The sequence below is a fragment of the Hypomesus nipponensis genome, chromosome 9 (assembly GCF_054491055.1).
Source record: "Hypomesus nipponensis isolate SF chromosome 9, ASM5449105v1, whole genome shotgun sequence".
NCBI classification, from domain to species: Eukaryota; Metazoa; Chordata; class Actinopteri; order Osmeriformes; family Osmeridae; genus Hypomesus; species Hypomesus nipponensis.
In genome coordinates this window covers 3,960,001-3,962,500 of record NC_140369.1, presented here as the reverse complement: position 1 = coordinate 3,962,500, position 2,500 = coordinate 3,960,001, and the positions used below count along the sequence as shown (strand labels likewise).

At 46.0% G+C, this 2,500-nt stretch overlaps 1 protein-coding gene across 2 annotated transcripts in view; it reads left to right on the top strand.

The window, feature by feature from the left end:
* Positions 1-2,027: 2,027 nt before the first annotated feature.
* The window catches only part of pmepa1 (prostate transmembrane protein, androgen induced 1), an 18,370-nt gene continuing 17,897 nt past the window's right edge, over positions 2,028-2,500 (top strand). For both annotated transcript variants that reach the window (XM_084706397.1, XM_084706396.1), the window contains exon 1: positions 2,028-2,452. In XM_084706397.1, coding sequence (XP_084562523.1) covers positions 2,347-2,452 — 106 coding nt within the window. In that variant the 5' untranslated portion in view covers positions 2,028-2,346. The remainder of the gene's footprint in view (positions 2,453-2,500) is intronic.

Genomic DNA, 2,500 nt, shown 5'->3' with positions numbered 1-2,500 from the left:
TTTCTGTCTGTCTGTCTGTCTGTCTGTCTGTTTGTTTGTCTGCCAGCCTGGTTATCTGCTTGTGTGTCTGTGTGTCTGCCAGCCTGGTTATCTGCTTGTGCGTCTGTGTGTCTGCCAGCCTGGTTATCTGCTTGTGTGTCTGTCTGTCTGCCAGCCTGGTTATCTGCTTGTGTGTCTATGTGTCTGCCAGCCTGGTTATCTGCTTGTGTGTCTGTCTGTGTGTCTGTCTGTGTGCCAGTCTGGTTATCTGCCTGTGCACCTGTCTGCCTGCTCATCTTCCTGTTAACCTGCTTGCCTACCTGATCATCCATCAGTGCACTAGTCTGTCTGTCTGCATGTGTGTGTCTCATATCAACAATATTCCATCAACTTTATATGAAATAGAATCCCATCAAAACCAGCCGACAAGAACACCAACACCATTGCGGACAACCTCCATTGTTTTGCTGTAGAGACCAGATTACAGTTAATCCGCCTACTTTTATAAGCAACATGGTAAATCTCTGTAAATCCTGCCTGAAATTGGATTGGGGCAATCTTGCAGCTGTGTGCGTCTCCATTGGTGATGAGGGGGGATTAGGAGTTGGCACACCTAACGTGTCTGAGTCAGTGTTGAGAGTCAACTCGCCGTTGTCCTGTTGCCGTGACGCGGATTAGACCTGCGATAAGACTACAGGATGCCAATTAACACCTGGGTTACCTGGAGGCTATAGAAACCTGTAAGCACAATGATAAATACACACAAATATAAAGCACAAATAATACACACACAAAACAGACACTAATTAAAACCCAAACATTTTTATTTTTTTTACACACATTGATGAGTTTGTCTTTATCTCTTCCATCTCTGATGATTGTATCAGGGCTCTTGTCGTGGGTAGTAGAAACAGGCTGTGGTTGCCGAACATACTGCAGTACATCACTTACCATATGAGCAACAGCGTCAAAGCATTTTGTTATGTGCTGCTTCGCTGTAGCAAGCTGTTGGGTCTGGGACATAAGGATGAACTGTTACATGTTGATCGACAAATAAACTGCGCATGCTCCCTGAATTTACTGGCTGGTTGGAAACTTTATTACCACTCTGCAACTATAACTCCGTCCAGAAGGGGGGACGGTGGCCCAACTCAAACACGATCACTTTTATTTTGTTGCCAGTAACACCTATTTGACGCAGTTCCGATCCTTGAACTTTTGCTTTGCTTTCCGAACGCACTATAGTTGTAAGCCGCTATGAATAAAAGCGTCTGCTAAATAAATGTCAAATGTATGTAATACGTCATGTTGCTATACCCCCAAAACATGTAGGCCTATCTATGGTGAGAGCGTGTGCAGTGAAGCGAACCCTAAACATACTCATGTATTAGGCCTACAGTGGTCTATTTTGATGGTAAAATAGGCCCGCAAGGTGTAGATAAGAAAAGGTCCTGAAGAGAATATGTTTAATCCAATCCAATGAACTTTAGATGCCACTTTACAAAATTGTTTTGGTAATTTAAATAAGCTTAGGTAACAATGCCCTAAACTAGATAAAGGTTCAGTTCGTAGGCGTTATATCGGCGAAAATGCATCTTTGTAATATAAATGAGTGACTCCAGGCTACCGGTGATCCACAGCGTTACAGCCGTTATGTCATTGTCCCAGACAAGCGGAAGGCCACCCTAATCTGACAGTCGGCAGCTTTGGAGGTGAGGGGAAATAGTAGGTCTGGGTGAGAAAGTTGGCGTAGGTCTATCGTAGCTCTGTAAAAGTATCTGTCTAGTGCCTAACAAACTTGGGGATATACACCTAACAAACCGCGAGGTAGGAGTGGTTCATGCTGACAAGTACGCAGGGCGATACGTTATTAGACCATAATTAAATGTGCAGATTGGCTAGCTAGGACAAACTAACTGCGTTGACATTCAGTACTGCTATCCAATTGGCCGACCCGCGGTCCGTCACTCTCACCATTTCAAGTCTGGCGCTGACGTAATCATGTCTGCCTCCGATGTCCCGCCCCTGGGAACGCAGCCGACTTGGACTTGAATGAGACGAGTTCAGAGCCCGTCAGACAGACGGATACAAAGTAGCACAGTCTGTCTGTTCCCGACCCTCGGCGATTCTGGAGTCCTACCCAGGGCGGACTGCGCGGCCCGGGGAGGGGGGGTGGACTACGGACACATAGACCCTTTACTTCAGCTCTCAACTGTAGACTTGAAGACGAGGGGAAACATCTAAATCTACGCGGTTTTTTGATGCAATTTCGATCCGCCTCGGCCCGGGGAATCGACCAAAGTCAAGAAGAAGAGGCGGACGGGGTCTTGGTGCCGCCTTGTTTTCATCGTAGTTTTCAAGATTTCGATGTTAAACTTCATGGGTGTGATTAACGGTACCGCGGCCATCCAGACCAATGTATCTTGTACATGTAACTGCAAACGCTCCACGTCATTCCAGAGCATGGAGATCAGTAAGTAGGCTACATCTGATTTTTGTTTTATTACCACACTTGACTTGC